The following is a 16,050-nucleotide window of genomic DNA, read 5'->3' on the forward strand; positions in this document are numbered from 1 at the left end:
CACCAAATGCATTAACAAACCCTTTATTTACATACTGTAAAAATATTAAGCACTTCCAAGTAAAGATATAATTTCCATGAAAAAAACCTGTGTCAGTGTAACCGGCAAGTACAATACACAATACTATAGATAAAATAGTGTACAATACCTAGGTTTCAATAATAATATGGAAAGCATTATACAAAAAAAAAAACTAATTATCACTACAGACTTCAACCATAAAATAAATACATTTCTTAGTCTAGATTCATAAAAACATTTAACCGCAAAATTTAATATGAAAAAATCACAGACTTATCGGATTATTTAGAATATTTTGTGTTAATTTTTTTAAATGTTTAAATTTTAAAAAGTTAACGTGATACCACTTGAATCGCTTGTTTAGTCACAACAATTGTATTATGCCACAATGCTCTGTTGTTCGAACTTCATGTCGACATTATGTCTGTATGAGTGACAGATAGAAATGTTCGTTTTTTCGTGTGGTACAAACATATTACATTATTTTATTATCATTATTATATTATAGGCCACTACGTTTTCACATCACACATTGTGCTAATTGTGGATTGAAGTTTTGTTAAAAATGGACGTTTTTATTTTATCTCTATAAGAATATAAAGTAAATTATGACACATTTTTTCATGAATAAACATCACAAATTAAAGGTAGGTACGTATCTGAGATAGTCTAGGAATACTGGAATACCAATGTGAATTGATTGATTGTCAGGAGTGTCAAAACATGCCAAATCTGACAATAGTCTTCTAGCTATGATAGGTAATACAACTGCACATGGATGTGAGCATTACAAAATAAATCATAAATTTGTTCAATGTTCATTAGGCTTATATTGCATATCATTCATAGGCTTGCTGACATGCTACTAGACATAGGTGTTCTTAACATTTCAAATTGCGTATACAAAATTTATATAATATAGACCACTCCATTAATAATGCCAAGAAAGTTGTGTGTGCTTCATTCCACGTAATGATCACGACTCTCAGCCATGAGGAATACGACTATGAAGAAGGATCCATCTAGATTTTTCACTACTATTCATCTGTTACAAAGGTATCTGAAGTTCAATACAATAATATTAGAATCAATAACATATTTCCAAGGCGATAAATATAAGCTTTGCTTTAACTATGACCCATTTTTTAAAATATATTACGAACAACATTTCTACAAATGAATATTTTAATGTTATTGTGTTGCATTTCAGTTCAATAATAAATTATAAAGCTAGGCACTTAGTGGGAATAACTTATTTACAATCACTTTTCTTAATACTCTTATCTAATGAGATGTCACCTAACTATAATATCCTACGAGGTTATGGATACTAACATTAAGTAGCTCAGTAAGCTAATTTTCTCTGATAGTCACTAACAACGAAAATTATGTTAATTGAAACGTGAGCTTTATAGCGTCGACCGTAGATATAGTTTACAACATTAACTATAAAAACGCTTATTAGTGTACTGCAAGCTATCGCGTTGCCAATGTGAAGTATACCTTACAGTGGACGCTTTAAAGCTTTTTTTTGAATAAACGTAATTTTGTCGGGTGGGAGAGGTGCGTTAAGTCGGCTAATACCTTATTAACTATAAACAAGAGAAAGTGTTAAAAAGTTTTATAAATAAGGACCTATCATACCCGATGTATTTTAAAAAACGACTGAAATTAAACTACGAATTTTATTAGCTGTTTAAACATCTCTCTATTATAAAATTGGTTTACGATCTCCAATATTTTACCAATCATTTTAAGTACGGAATCATTTCAGGTCAATTTTAGCATTAAATCGGAAATTTTAACGTTTGTTCACAATAAAAGCTGTTCAATAATAATTAATGTAACACACTTTCTACCAATGTCTGTGCATCCTACGGTCAATAGCGCTAACCGAACCAAATAACCTGATTGCTCATTGGCCTGCATGATATACATATTTCTTACAACAAGATGGAAGATACATCAAACACTAAAACAAATCCTGTAATCATATACTGTACATATAGAACGCACGAATTATTACGCTTATTATAACCAGTTCTTTGGATATGTCTTTGCAGTTCCCATATTATATAATTAGAGATTCGTTTAATATAACCTATATATTTTGGAAGAAAGCCTTTACAAATCTCTTTGGTATATAAATAATTTATACATTATGTTTGGGACAGAAACTATATACAAAGGACTTGATAATCCGACCAATGTGAGAGAAGTGTCGGACTATCGAATTTGTCGGATTATAGAGCTTAAGACTTCCTATAGTCCGTTTTTTTATCACAAAGTAGCTTATAATCCGACAAATTCAAGATCAATTAATAAGATTATAGAGGTAATGGGTGACTTTTTATACATTGGCTACATGCTCAGTTCAGTATGGGGCCAAACCCAAAATCTTGAAAAAAAAAACAAACAGCTGTTCAAATCAAATAACTTGAGGTAAATGTATGGATCAGATGGTTTTTTTCCCGCGATTTGGGGTTTGCTCCCTTACGAAAAGGTTACGGCTAAACCCCGAAATGTGACCACTTGCGACTGGCTCCACCTAGTTTAATTTAATTATAAAGTTAAGCCTAGATCTAGTTCAAAATAAGTAGGTTATACCCAGGTTTAACCAACTGAGACCGGCTGCATCTAGATCTAGCCGCACTTCGGTGTAACATATGTATAAAAAAGAATGCAAATGTACGCTTACTAAGGTACTTTCATTATCATATTCACATAAGCGGCGGTCAAATTTTATAGAATTTTGAACCTAATTTGGACTACCGATAATTTTTTTTTATATGTAGTCCAAATTATAATAACCGCAGAAATAAGACTATAACAAGACATCGTAAAACGTTATCAATGTTGTGTAACCACCGTGACAATCATAACAAGAGGTAAGTCACGTATATCATAATAGTTATCAAAGATATTACTGCAATTTAATCTTACATTTCATCTAGATATATATCAAATAAAACTGCTGTCGTGTTAACGATAAATATGGAATTTCATTGTTTCGTAAAAAAGAACTAGATCACAACCAATTTTTCATTAGATTTTTGTTTTTACTTAAAGGAAGGGCGTTTGCCCAGCAGTGGGACACATCAACAGGCTAACAACAAAAACATTTTAGTCCCACTCAAGGGTCTGACACAATATAGTGTACTGTTTGTTGTAAGTATTTTTTAAGTAAAAATATGTACCCTTTTTAAGTAAACTACCTAAAAAGTATAGTCGTTTGCAGTTTGAGGTTCAAATAGGTTATATGATAAATACACAAACTAATATTTGGGGCACTCGCAAATCTAATAAGTAAATGCAAACAAACTAAACAAGGGCGTCGCCAACCGATGGTCCAGGGAGGGAAGTTGACATTATAATGAATGAGAAAAGTAGTAATAAGTAAGTAGTAGTAAGTATGAATGAGAATTGTAGGTAAAGTCAGCACATGATTTCCAAGCCAGGAATGGCGGAGAAAACATCAACAGATAATAAAAAATAATAAAAAAATTGAGAGAGAGATTTTGGACTTTCGATGCCGCTTCTTTTTAACATTTGTCAATTTTTTTTTTAGAATCAGCCCCTTATGCCGCACTTGGCGACGCCCTTGTATTAATTTAGATTTCCGTTTGAAAGTGTGAAATAAAAATTAAAAATAACGCGCAAAATAACTATTTAGGAAAAAAAATTACAACATATTTGCATACCGTATCACTGTCACAAATGAAATTAAAACTATACATACTTCAAATTTATAATTTTACTTTATTGTTGCAGTCAATAGATAATCAAGCAGACAGACTCCTCACAAACCGATTAAATAGATAGAGCGAGAAGTGAATATAGTAAGAGATAGTGCGAGGGAAAGTACAGCTCTCTTTATTCGTCTTTCACAATGGCGCTTCATAAGTCTGGAACCCGATTTAAACACACGTTTTAGCTAAAAAAAACTATTATTAGGACGTATTTTTAATCAACATATTTATGTTAGCTTTATATCGGCTAATATAAAAACCTTGTCTAAACATTTTCTTATGTTAGTGCCACATTGAACTTTCCATATACATAAAAAAATAAATAATATAATCATAAGGAATGCTTCGAAATAATATATAGGTAAGTATCTTCATAGTAATATCACCAAAACTACTCCACCGCAATTATATACGACTCAGCCAATCACAACACTCAATATATATATATCATAACATCTGATTGGCTGTGGAGTTGTCAAATGATATATCTATAAACTCTTAATACCAAGCACCTCACGGAATGACAAAGTCCTAAGCAGCCACGACTTGTCACGCGATAGCGAATCATGCGTCCGTGAACCGAGAGCAGCAAGTCGCTCGAATGGTGGACGCGGTACTGGAACCGTGTAAGGTAACCGTGTCTGGATGGTGCAACATACCAAGTTCACGTTCAGCCTTCTGTTCTAAGTCGACCCATCTGTGATGCAAAAAAATACAGTGTACAAAAATACATAAAAGATTTAAAGCATAATTAAAGCTAAGGTACTAAGCATAAGCATCAATACATATTATAAAGTATTTTGATTTAAGTAATAGTCTTAAAAAATTTGACGCAAGTGGGATTAATTAAACCCACGCCCCTGTCTATCCGGGACAGTGCTCTTAATTCCCATCCTTACATATTATAAAACCGCGTCTGTCTGTCTGTTCGTGATAAACTCAAAAACTACTGCACGGATTTTCACGCGGTTTTCACCAATAGATAGAGTGATTCCTGGGGAAGGTTTAGGGGTATAATTTATTATGTTTTTACTCGAGCGAAGCCGGGACGGGCCGCTAGTAAAGTATAAAATAATTTTCATCTTTTAAACTACACGTTTTCTTACAGTTTTTGCTGTCATAGAGAGATTTTTTCGGGGCGTTGATTTTTTTCTTAATTTAGCAGTAATAGTATTAGAATTAAATTAATAATAACCAAAACAGTTGTAGTTAACGTTTAGTATAAAAATATGGATCCTATACCTCTGGACAGCCATGGAGAAGGCTTCGACAACGTTATTGTCGTTCTTGGCCGAGGTCTCGATGTACGTGGAGATCTTGTTGTCTTCACACCACCGCTTCAGTACCTCGTGAGGCACCTCTCTGTCCTTAGAAGGCACGTCGGACTGGAAACATTACAGTAATACATAACGTACCATATATTGTCGATCTAGACTGGTCATAGCTTATTCACGACTTTCTTGTTATTGTAAACCCCCGCTGGATCCGCTCCTGGCACTGTTTATGCATATTTGTAATTTTTAGGAAATTTGTAAAAAGCTTGTACATGCGTGGAAAAGCCATTTGTTAGTTGTAGCTATCACTTTAATCCACGTCTACATACAGTATAATACGGAAGATCATTATAAAACCATCAAGTGAAATAGGAGCCATGAGAGTCATTATAATGTTTAGTTTGTCTGTATAAGTTGTGTCTTCAGAAAGACGAATTTAAAACGATATTATTCTCTGCAATGTATATTTTACTATGTGTTATTCCATGTTATTTTCTACCCGTTAACCAAATTTCATTATAATCGGTCCAGTAGATAATAATGCGTGAAGAGGTAACAAACAAACTTACTTCGTATTTAAAAAATTAGTTGAGATGTGCTATTTTTATTATCATTATCGCATTTTCTCATAAATACAATACTATTGTTTGTTTCTTTCAACATAAATATTTATCAGTGCATATGTAAAATGTAACAAGTATATGTACTTATTTACGTTTTTAATCGTGTGGAAAATTATTTAATTATTATTAGAAATTAGTTGACACACTTCTACAAGAAGTGTACTGAAATGTATCAACTCCGAAATTTGGGTAATAATAGCCGGACAGACGAGCCAGCTTGCTGGATATTTGGATAAAAGTGGCGGCCTCAAATATGCTCGTCGTCGCTCGTCGCTCGTTTGTGATTGCAGTAGTTTGTAGCTTTTAAGAAATAACTATAAATATAAAAATTGACTTGAATTGAAATTGAGAAAAAGTGCCTGTGAAAGTCTAATTTCTGAAAAAATGATTTGAATTTGCAAGATTCGACTTGTGGAAGTGACTGTTATTTAAGTTGAGAAAGCTTAACAAAAGACGGACCAGCCATTTATTTTGGCCGGAACGCATTCAAAAAGCCTGTGTCCGGCTTTATCCGGAAACCTGGCGACCCTACATAATATACTTTGAAGTTGCTAACTCACGTTTTATTCAAATTATAATTAAAATGAAACTCTGTAATCCTAGTAAACAATATTTAGTAACAATCCATAAGCGATCGACTATAGTGACGCGTAGACGACCCCAATTATAATGCCGGCTCCACACTATCCGCGAACAGTTCTATACATTGCTGATTTTTTATTGCGGTAAATAAAAGCACTCATACATAATGCGCAACGTTAATGCATTCGCGGCGGCGGCATCTGTCAGAGTTCGTTGATAGTGTGGAGCCTTCATAATAATTCACTTCAAACAGGGTCTTTGCGGCTTGCGGTCTGTGCCGAGCCTGTTCTTAGGTATTGCGAAGGACAGATATCTGTGTTATTTGAATAAATTTTTACTTTTACATGTTAATGGCCCATATTAAAAATGCCTTACAGACTTATCCTTATCCTTCCGTACATCCTTACATATCCTTTTTTACATTCCTTTGTCCTCTGCCGCGTCCGTCTGTACACGTTTTCACTAATGGTGTGATTTTTGAGGAAGGTTTCCGTGTACCCGAGCAAAGCCGGGGCAAGCCGCTAGTATACATATAAAAACGCTAAATCTTCATTATAGTTCACGGCATGCAGGGTGTATTGATATTATTTTTTGCCGCAGTAATATAGACGAGTTCGCAATAAATTTGAGTAGGTGAAGTGCTGTTGACTGTACCTACCAAACGGGGATTTTTAAAATATCAGCTCGACATTTGATTTAGGTAGGTATTTGGTAATTCCATTTATTTTATTTTCAATAACGTCATTGTGGATTGTGGGGTAGTACCTACTTCGAAATTAATCAAAACTCGCGTAAAATCTATTTAGGTATTTATACCAGTTATTCAATACATTACACTAAAAAGTAATGTAAAAAGTGGACTTAACATTTTAAGTTGAGGAAATAGGTACTTGAAACATACAACAATTTCCCTGTTGTGGGAATTAAATTCAGGTTTTCTAGATGAGTAACAAAGCAACAGCAAGGATAATTATTTTTATAAATACCTTGGAAAGTAAAAAAATAAATAATTTGGAAAGTAAACTTAATAATTGATTTGGAAGCGTGACATTATAGTATGTCGGACGTTCTTGATGTCATAACACTATCATTCTGTCGAAACTATCAGTTTTGTAATTCGACATCGGTACGCAAGGAAGACCAGGTCAATTCGTTGTGGTTTGATGTCATATAAAACATTTCCGGGCGCTACATCACCTTAAATGAAACCGAAGACATACGAGGACGAGAGAGAATTTCTATTCGGTATTTTCCACAAACTTCCTTAATTTTTTTTATCAGGACTTTTTGAGATAAAAAGGAAATTTTATATATTCATAGGAATTTTCTATGTGCGTCGCACGGAACAAAGACCTAATGAGAAATGAGGTGAATAGCATATTTGCATGATTTAAGAGAGATAATAATCCTTATCATCTCATTGACACGATCAGAAACAACCAAAGCATTTTCAATGATACACCTACTAATTGAATTTGTGTTATCAACACGCTTATATGCATAGTTTTTAAACTGCGCCATCGATTTTGATGCGGTCTATACATTTACTTTAACTTTTTTATGAATAAGAAGGTTAGTGCTTCTTGGTGTTATTCATTAAGGCCCATGCACACTGGATTCATGTGAATGCTTATGTATACTCCTATGAAGCAGGGATATAATTTGTTATTTTACATACCTTATTTCCAACTACCATGAATGGGAACTTCTCAATGCCGTTCTTAACGCCAGCGTAGTGTAGGAACTCGTTCAGCCACATCTTGATATTGTTGAACGAGCTCCGGTCATCTATTGCATATGCCAGAATGCAGATGTCTGAGCCACGGTAGAAAGGCGTCCGCAGGGACTTGAACCGTTCCTGGCCTGCTGTGTCCCATACCTAAAATTTTAATAGTTCTATACAGACTACAAATTTAATTTCTAAAACCTAGGACAAAAGCTTAGAAACATTACGTTTAGATAAACGGTATATAGATATATACTATACTAGATGCGCCCTGGGGCTTTGCCCTTGTGATACTAACATAGATATTAGTTAAGTTGATTATTAATGGATCTATGACAACTGAATAAACATAATTTTATTAATTTCAGCCATAATCTCTGCATGGATCCTGGTGTAAAGCCGTGAAACCCGGAGTCAGCGTAAAAAAACCCTTAACATTTTGAAGATTGGTCTGTGATTTTACAACTGGCCGCCTGGTTTATGCCAACCTTCCTTGGCAATGCCATTGTTGCCTATCAGCTGCCTAGACTGTGTCCCTTAATCACAAAAAAATACCTTCATTTTATAAACAGAAAAGATAGTCATTATTAGCCATTTATATGACTTGTGCAAACAGACACAAGGTCAATACCAAAACATTGAGGTTAAACAGCATCAAACTCCTCCACAAACATTAAAGTGTAGGTATACTAATTAAATCAATTGTTCTGATTCTTTGAAGGAATACCAATGGTGTTCTTGAGGAATGATTCATAATATAATTTCTTATTTTTTATTTGAGAGAAGCGGGGACGGGCCGCTAGTTAGGAATAAACTAGAAAAGGTTTGATGAATTTCCATATACCTATTTAGTTTCAGTTTCATTTGTAGAGCCTCCCTTAGTTATTTATGTATTAAACATATGTTCCAGAAATCAACTGGGTAGTTCTTATTGTCCATACTAATATTATAAAGAGAAAAGATTTGTATTTTAGTTTTTTGTTTGTAATTAAATAAACTCAAAAACTACTGGGCTGATTTTGATGAAATTTGGCATAGAGATAGACGAAACCTTCAGAAGTGACATAGGCTACTTTTTTATTCAGGTTTTAACCGAGCAAAGCCAGGGTGGGCCGCTAGTTTCAAAATAAGTGGCAGTAACATAAAGGCATAACTATACATACATATATAATCTATTATTTTTTTCTATTCGGCTTCCCTTTAACGTGTTCTTTGTACTACATCATTTGGCATATTTACCTTTTTTTTCATAACTTGCCATAACTTTAATTTCTCATTTTCTATGATAAATGCTACCAGAATTTATCACCAGCTACCGGTATTTATCACAGAAAATGATAAATTAATGTCCATTTGAAATTCCCTTCAAATCAGAATATAAAGTAAAATGTATTTACAAATAACATTATAAATACCTTACCTACCTAAGATATAAAAAATTGTTACCTACCTCATATTTTTAATCTATTTATTTTTACCTAGAGTGATTTATATACGCACCTGCAATGTATATTCCTTCCCATTCACTTCAATGGTTTTATTCATGAACTCAACCCCTATTGTGTGGAAGCTATGGTCATCGAAATGGTTTGATATAAACCTGCTCATTAAGCACGATTTCCCCACACCTCCATCGCCAAGTATCACGATTTTCAACAACGTATTCTTGTTGGGAGTCCTGCCGTACGTACGATCATTATCCTCGACCATTATGTTAAGTAATCACCATCATACGAATTATAATGATTCTTTATTAGGGTAGCCTTGAAAGTTAACGCAAATCTCGCTTAAATTAGTGACTCATAGCTCGGATGATTTAAGACACAATGGCGTCGCACCGAAAAAACGTACTACTAATGAAGATGTTAGAAACAGGATTTATTGCTGTAAATAAGTCAAGTTTAATAATTTTATTTAGATTTAATTTCCACACACAACACACAGCCAGCTGTTTCGATTAGATATCTTCAAACGTCAATTGAATTTGAAGTTGTCTACCTTCGTTCGTCAATGGATGATTTACATTGATCCAGTGCCACTGGATCACTTACTGGATCCAGTAGATGTATATAGTCTGTCAAGAAAGTGAAGAAAGAGGATTTTAAACCAACAAATTTTCTACCTTATTTGTCTACGCAGGCAGGTCGTCTTTATTAGTTTTTATTTTCTTTGAAACACGCTTTATTCTGAACCAGAGCTGGAATTGAACGTTCGACCGAAATCGTGTTTCTATTTAGAATAATTTCAGTTTCAAAGAATTCAGATTATTAATTCTACGTAATTCTGGCAAGGGTCCGAAAAAGGATTAATATGAAGAAAAATATTTTCCAAATAATCATAATAGCTTTAATAATACTATAATTAAAAATTTAATTACTAGGTATTTCAAAATCAACGTTATATTTTTATAGGCAACTTTTTTATTTCACTCAAATGTTTTTAATTCTCAATTTGCCTGTCTGAATGTTGGCAATATTTCTGAAATGTCAGAATTCCGTGCAATTAAAAATCAGATTAACCAGCACGATTCCGGTCGCTGGATCCAGTGCTACTAGATCCACTTGCTGGATCAATGTAGTTCAGTTCAATGTAGCTGCCGCCTTGCCCTGTCACCACACTGACATTTCGATGGATGTGCACAAAGTGCCATCTATTATAAATCGTAAATACTATGTAGTATAATATTTGACAGTAGTCAAATTAAAATGACTGACAATCACTATCATTAATAATTTATGTATTTACCTAACACTATAAAAGTTACTAATTGTAACGAAACATAGGTATGTTTATAATCGATCTCAACGGTTAAATACTAATATAGAACAAAATTCTTTTTTACTAACATCAAAATACCTACACAAAGCATTGTTTCGGTAGGTACATAAAAATATTCATAGATGTCACTTTGCCAGCGAATACGAATACTCGCCATCATCAAGCAACGTTCGTTTTCTTTCTATTTTGTGGTCACGTTCACTCACTCGCCCGCTCGCTCGACTCGATTCGATATTCCGCTTTGTTTTGCGGAGGAGAGAGCACGATTGTGTATTGTCTGCGTTCAACGGTTGTGTTCAATGTTTTTCTTCATAAATGTAGTTTTTGTGTGAATAAACGATAACGATTTCTTAAAAAAGTGTTTTCTTATTAGACTGAAGACTGTGTATGTGATAAAAAGTTTCCACACTTGCGCAATCGTTGGTGAGACTTGATGTCAATAAACTTGTCGGTGGTATTTTATGGGAAAAGGTGTGTCGCGTTGTATTGGTGTACCTGTACGCGGCGAACGGGTGTTTGATACCTGGATGGTTACAACCAGGATTGGTCCGATGCCTGAATCAGCAGCCATGTAGTAGCAAGGAGTGAGGTGAGTGGCATTAGGTATTGCGTTCGGGGCCACAGCAAGGCAGTGTCGGAGCGCGGGGCACGGGCGGGGGGCGAGCCAGCGTGCATTCACCTCTGACCCGCGCGGGGCGAGCGGCGCTTCAAGGTCGGTGCGCCGCCTGAAGGTCGCTTGTCACGTGACGCGAAGGGTGCTCACCCCCGCCCTCGCCGTCCCGCCCTGTTTGTTTGGGTGCACAGTCACACACACAAGTGTTTGTGATTGAAATGTACCTATACAAATGCATAAGTAAGAGTGGACGCCTCGTTTGATATATTTATTTATTTGATACTCTGCTACTTTGCTCTGCTGCTATGCTCCAGTATTACTTGGAAGACATCACCTAAAGAAATTTTCGCTCCTTCGTCATATGGGCCACAATCGTGTAAAAAGTTTAACCCAAAAAATCTCGAAGATTTCGGCGAGAGACTACCTATCTGGCGTTGCACAGTTGCAATCAATCATATTATCAAACCTTCATAAAATAAAATTCAATATTGCCAAAAACATTTTAGTGTCGATCTGTTCAAAATAGCTATTAAAAATAGCAATGCATTGTTTGCATCATTGTTCGTATCTCTTTCGATATCAATCATTTATCAATGTGCAGGATATAGGTAGATACCTAGTACGATTTTAGTTGTAAGTATGTCGAATTATGTACCTATTCCAAATTATCAACAATCATTTATTATTATCATGGGATATGGGTTCTGACTGATTTTTACCAAATGTCATGAAAATGCTTATATTCATAAGAACCAGAGGCCCAGGAAAACCTCGCTATCCTGTTGTTCAAACTTTAATACCTACCAATGAAACATAACCTTCATACATAGATGTATTAATTACATCTATGCAATAGTAATCTATGTAAGACATCTATCCCTTTATAAAACGTCACATCCTACTTATATTATAAATGCGAAAGTTTGTGACGATGTATGTGTGTGTGTGTATGTTACTACTTTTTCACGCAAAATCTACTGGACGGATTGTTATTCCAGGTTAGGTATATTCTACCAGACCAATTTCATAACAACCCGTCCAATACTAACTGTAGTAGAACTACGTACTCTAACTTTGATAATCTACAAGCTATACATATTATGGCGGCGGTGATTCATATTATGATGATCTCCCTCGCCTTCATGATCGACTACCTATACCTACATCGGTCGTACGTAGTGAAATATATTTCTAAAATTTATATATTGATGTATGTAATAACGGATGTCAGCTTGTCGACCACGGCAACAGTAACAGGTTTCATGAAATGGTCCGCTTGACTCATGTTCGAAGTTGGTACCTCAGCACAGACACGCCTTCGAACAATGCGCCAACCATTTCGTCACACTGTCTGTGGGTGGTAATTGTTGCCGATCTCAAAAACCGATTAAGTAAATATACTGCTAGATTTACATCTAATTAAAACAACAGTTCATAAGCTCCGTTTGTTGAGCAATAGTCTTGCATTCAAATGTATTGCAAATGCACTGCTGCTAATGCCCGTCCCGTCACAAGTTATATATCTGTCTAAATGTCAGACGGAATATTTTGTAAAATTAATGACAGGTTGTTATGCAAAATTATAACAACTTTAAATTGACTAAATTACTTTGAGGTTATTAAGTTTGATCTAGCAGTTATATTTCATGATAATTAATTTATGGAACACTAATAAGTACCTACAGAAATACATTAATGTAATGATAATGACCCATAATCGAGTATCACTTAAATTGTCGGCTCTGTTTTATCGTACCTATGTTGATCTTTAATAAAAACGTTGTCTTGTAAAATGTTTTAGCATTGATAAAATAGAATGTTGAAATGGATCTCGACTAGAACATTGTTTGTTTTAAGCCGGATAGAATTGATTATTTGCTGAAATGCTCTAATAATTAACACACAGTTTACAGTTACCGAGTTCATTTAACTTTAATACCTATTGTTATTTGGAGATAAATCGAAAAAAAAAGCCCACTTACATATAAAACTTAATAAAAACTTTGAAAAATTGAATATTAGGTTAGGTATTTCGAGTAAAACTAAGTATATTAGAAACTTTATAACTAGGAATTCAAAATTGTCAGTAATCTACATACTTAGGTATGTAGTATAATTTGGATTGGTAGTTACAATAGAAACAAATACCTAAATACCGAGTGTGCCTACCTGCCTAACACTACAGATACAATAGTTTCATTACAATAGAAAAAAAACCTATTTTCTTAATAGAATCGTACAGAAATAATTCCAACAAATACAAAACCAATCTAGTTAAGAGTTATTTCTTGTCGAATTAAAATTCTTCAATTTACAGATCACACTGTCTATCGTGACCTCGAGTTTTATTTCTACAGAAATAGACTTGTTTTGACGGCTACATTGCGTGTGATCAGTGATCTCCAGTGTAATAAAAACGCCGTACGAAAAATATTCCATTTACACTGGCTTTTGTTCCCGGTTTTATCGTGGGTGACGATAGTTAGCTACTTTCCCATGTGAAACATGGGATAGGTACTTATTTTATCATTCCCTCAACTCCTGAAACTGTAATAAGTAGGTACCTACTTACTTAATATCTTTTCGTTCAAAATAAGATATCAAATTGCCTGTGTGATAGGAATCTTGCCTAGGGGGCTATCTTAAGATGTTTTTAAGTTACTTTACAAGGTAGGTAGTTTAATTTAGGACAAGAAGTAGATTTACAATTTATTCTTTCAGGTTTTCTATTCTAGATCTAGACATGTGATGCGGGTGGTGCCATATAATTACTATACCTACCACACATAACTTATTGTACCTATGGATCTATGTGTCTGCAATAAAGATTTACAATAAAGATTATATATTATTATATAATGCTGAACATTTAGTTTGATATAATTATTTTTATTAACCCCCGGCGCAAAAAGAGGGGTGTTATAAGTTTGTGTACGTCTGTATACGTGGCACCGCACCGTAGCTCATCAACCGATTGGATGCTGTTCTTTTTATTTGATAGCTTTTTTTTATGCGGTGGTTCTTAGATAGGTATGTTTGATCAAAATCGGAAGAGCCGTTCAAACGTTGTAGCGAAATGAATATTGAAAGTCGGGGTACCTATTTTAATTTTAATTCTAAAATTCACACAACTTACATAGGTAACTACCTTCACAAGTACCTACATAACTTTACTTCATTAATTTCCGAATATTTATTAAGTTAGCCGATTCTACATTTAAATATAGAATCGGCGCAGCGGAGGCGCTGCGATTTTTTTTAAAACTTAAGAATGGCACAAATAATCATGACAAAAATGATTGTGCGCGATTGTACTCTCACTACTTTCACGTTTGGCAGTGTGCGTGGCGAGGGTTGGTTGTGTGAGCGGCGGCCGGTGACCTTGCTATCAAGCGGAAGCGCGCGGCCGCGTGAGTCAGCGCGCGTCTGTGATGAGTTCGAGGGAGCAGGGACCTTCACGTATCATCGCCGTCTTCTATCCATTCCATTATTCCCGCCCTACTACCTACCTACTAATTCTACTATTATAGATCTGCCAATAACCTATAGGCATAATAACTTGAGATGAATCGCAGCTGAACTTAAAAGCCTGCTGATCATATAGGCATTTCATTCGATCTTCAGAAGAAAGCAGTTTACAAACAATTTCGAGCAGCGCTGCCTCTGTCGTTAGCCTCGATTAGGTGTTACAACTTGGGTATAGGTAGGTAGGTACAAAAATAAGATTAGTGTATGTATTTAGCGCAGTATTTGGATACATAATGTAAGTAGGTAGGTACTATGCCACCATGTTACTAAAAATAAAGGGCATTTGATAAAAAATAAGAAACACTCGACCTGTACAAAAAAAACTGCTCATAAGTATACCTATACATATCTACAAACAAACAAACCCCTTTTTGGATTCTATTAATAACCAGTCTCCTAACTAGACTGTTACCTCGTCAACGCCTATGACATGATGATGACATGTCACAGTCATGAGATTGTGGCGGGAACGCTATCCTACATCACCGATATTCGATATCGGATGCTTTGTGGCTACACCATTCACAGAAAAAATAAATAAACTGGCGATTTGGTCGGGTGGTCAATAGACCACAGGCGATTTGTATGGTTATTGGTTGATTAATCGATCACGCGCGCTTTGTTTGTGTGGTCAAACAACTACACGTGCGTCAGTTAGGTGGTCAATCGACCACGTTTGTGTAGCACAAATTTTACCAAAATCTAGCCGGGAAGTTTATTTGAAGATGTACAGCTTAATACCAAATAATAGCTGGAACCAAAGAGACCAGTCCATGGGCTGAGGCTGCGTCTACCTAGGTCTAGCCGCACAGCTGACATTTTAAATAATAAATATAGGTAGTATTAGGACAAATCAAACAGATTGAGTAGCCCCAAAGTATGTTCGAGACTTGTGTTATGGGATATGCTCAACGATACTATGTTTTGTAACAAATACATATATATAGATAAACATCCAAGACCCGAGCCAATTAGCAAAAGATCATTTTCCATCATGACTGGGGATCGAACCCGGGACCTCTCGGTTCGGATGCAAGCACTATCACTGCGCCATCGAGGTTGTTATTTTTCATTGTTGGGCAACTAGGCTCTATTAATTTGGTCTTTATTAAAATTATTAAAATAATGTAACAGTCAAACACACTTATGATTCACC

The 16,050-nt window shown here is 35.0% G+C and overlaps 2 protein-coding genes across 3 annotated transcripts in view; one reads left to right on the plus strand and one right to left on the minus strand.

Moving 5' to 3' along the window:
• Nucleotides 1-7: 7 nt before the first annotated feature.
• Nucleotides 8-9,951, minus strand: Rab9. Its single transcript, XM_053744881.2, has 4 exons — nucleotides 9,476-9,951; nucleotides 7,928-8,128; nucleotides 5,013-5,155; nucleotides 8-4,467 (listed from the first exon to the last, which is right to left on the minus strand). The coding sequence occupies exons 1-4, from the start codon at nucleotides 9,683-9,685 to the stop codon at nucleotides 4,335-4,337; spliced, it is 687 nt and encodes a 228-aa protein (XP_053600856.1). The 5' UTR covers nucleotides 9,686-9,951; the 3' UTR covers nucleotides 8-4,334.
• Nucleotides 9,952-10,932: 981 nt separating this feature from the next.
• The window catches only part of Hr39 (Hormone receptor-like in 39), a 28,584-nt gene continuing 23,466 nt past the window's right edge, over nucleotides 10,933-16,050 (plus strand). For both annotated transcript variants that reach the window (XM_053744969.1, XM_053744968.1), the window contains exon 1: nucleotides 10,933-11,342. The gene's annotated coding sequence lies outside the window, so the exon portion shown is untranslated. The remainder of the gene's footprint in view (nucleotides 11,343-16,050) is intronic.

This window comes from Plodia interpunctella, chromosome 5, assembly GCF_027563975.2.
Source record: "Plodia interpunctella isolate USDA-ARS_2022_Savannah chromosome 5, ilPloInte3.2, whole genome shotgun sequence".
Classification (NCBI taxonomy): Eukaryota; Metazoa; Arthropoda; class Insecta; order Lepidoptera; family Pyralidae; genus Plodia; species Plodia interpunctella.

What these genes read in the sequence shown, in the direction of transcription:
- Rab9 (XM_053744881.2), bottom strand. Translation starts at nt 9,685, where the DNA reads ATGGTCGAGGATAATGATCGTACGTACGGCAGGACTCCCAACAAGAAT. An exon ending in TCATGGTAGTTGGAAATAAG is followed by an intron (nt 5,156 to 7,927) that starts GTATGTAAAATA and finishes TAATGTTTCCAG; the next exon opens with TCCGACGTGCCTTCTAAGGA. An exon ending in TTCTCCATGGCTGTCCAGAG is followed by an intron (nt 4,468 to 5,012) that starts GTATAGGATCCA and finishes TTTGCATCACAG; the next exon opens with ATGGGTCGACTTAGAACAGA.